Source organism: Bombus vosnesenskii, unplaced genomic scaffold (genome assembly GCF_011952255.1).
Source record: "Bombus vosnesenskii isolate JDL3184/JDL3185 unplaced genomic scaffold, Bvos_JDL3184-5_v1.1 scf7180000015662, whole genome shotgun sequence".
NCBI lineage: Eukaryota > Metazoa > Arthropoda > Insecta > Hymenoptera > Apidae > Bombus > Bombus vosnesenskii.
In genome coordinates, this window is record NW_022884094.1 from 1,746 (window position 1) to 3,012 (window position 1,267).

Genomic DNA, 1,267 nt, shown 5'->3' on the forward strand with positions numbered 1-1,267 from the left:
AGCCGTTGAAAAGTTCCGTGGCCCGTGCCGCCACAGTACCCCCTTACCAGTGATAACGCTATATAAATGAAAAATGTATAAATGTTACAGGCAAGGGGGCACGTTCGCCGGCTCCTAACGCCTATCCGAGACCCGCCTGAAACCAATCAGGAAATCGAACTCTCCTGCCCGCGCGTGTGGTGTGATGAACTCTTGAGTCCCCTTCGCTTTGTTCGTTTCGGGCACCAGGCGGTATTGTTACATTGCGCTTTTCCGTGCTATGGTGTTCAATATTATCGTTAAATAGAAATGCGGGTCTATGGACACTATTACGTTTTTATTATTTATTTTAATAGTGAAGGTCTTTTTTCCTCGCTCTATAACCTGATACGGCCCGTCGTAGGGTGGTTGTAAGGGGTCTCCGATGGCGTCGCGACGCAGAAATACATAAGGCGATGTTTCGAGGTCGCGGAACACGAAGGTTCTCTTTTCGCCGTGTCGCGTAATTGGATGAGGCCTGATTTTTCCTATTCGGTCTTTTAGGCGACTTGCGAATTCCGAATTGGCCTGTTGTTTAGTCGGTATAAAAAATTCTGCCGGCAATCGTATGCCGGTGCCATAAACCATTTCGGCTGCCGTCGCGTTTAGGTCCTCTTTAATAGCTGTTCGTATGCCTAATAGAACTATCGGCAAGATATCCACCCAGTTGCTCGTATCGTGGCATTTGATTGCTGCTTTTAGTTGTCGGTGCAGGCGCTCTACCATCCCGTTGGACGCGGGGTGATAGGCTGTCGTGCGCAAATGTCTGATGCCGAGCAACCGGCATAGTTCGTTAAATAGGTTCGACTCGAACTGGCGCCCTTGATCGGTCGTTATTTTTAAAGGCACGCCGAAACGAGATATCCACGTGGAAAGGAGAGCCGAAGCGACGGTTGCCGCCTCCATGTCGGCGATGGGAATGGCTTCGGGCCAACGCGAAAAACGGTCGATACACGTTAGACAATATCGGTAGCCTTTTGAATATGGCATCGCGATAATGTCTATGTGTAAGTGTTCGAAACGGCCCGCTAACTCTCCGAATGTTCCGACGGGTGAGGATACGTGCCTGGTGACTTTACATTGTTGACACGGGATACATTGTCTTGTCCAATTTCGAAATTTCGTCCAATTGTACGAATTTGGACGAGCAGCTGTATATAACAAACCGAAATTCCGAACGCCTTATCGCGTGTGACCGTCCGGTCAGCATCCGTTCTCAACCGCCTGAGTGGCATTCGATCACTCCAGC

General features: G+C 49.5%; 1 protein-coding gene across 1 annotated transcript; it reads right to left on the bottom strand.

Annotated features, from left to right (window-relative positions):
- Positions 1–237: 237 nt before the first annotated feature.
- Positions 238–744, bottom strand: LOC117241317. Its single transcript, XM_033507269.1, has one exon. It carries the CDS (start codon positions 742–744, stop codon positions 238–240), a length of 507 nt encoding a protein of 168 aa, XP_033363160.1.
- Positions 745–1,267: the final 523 nt, after the last annotated feature.

Coding starts and splice junctions, on each gene's coding strand:
- LOC117241317 (XM_033507269.1), bottom strand. CDS start 744: ATGGTAGAGCGCCTGCACCGACAACTAAAAGCAGCAATCAAATGCCAC.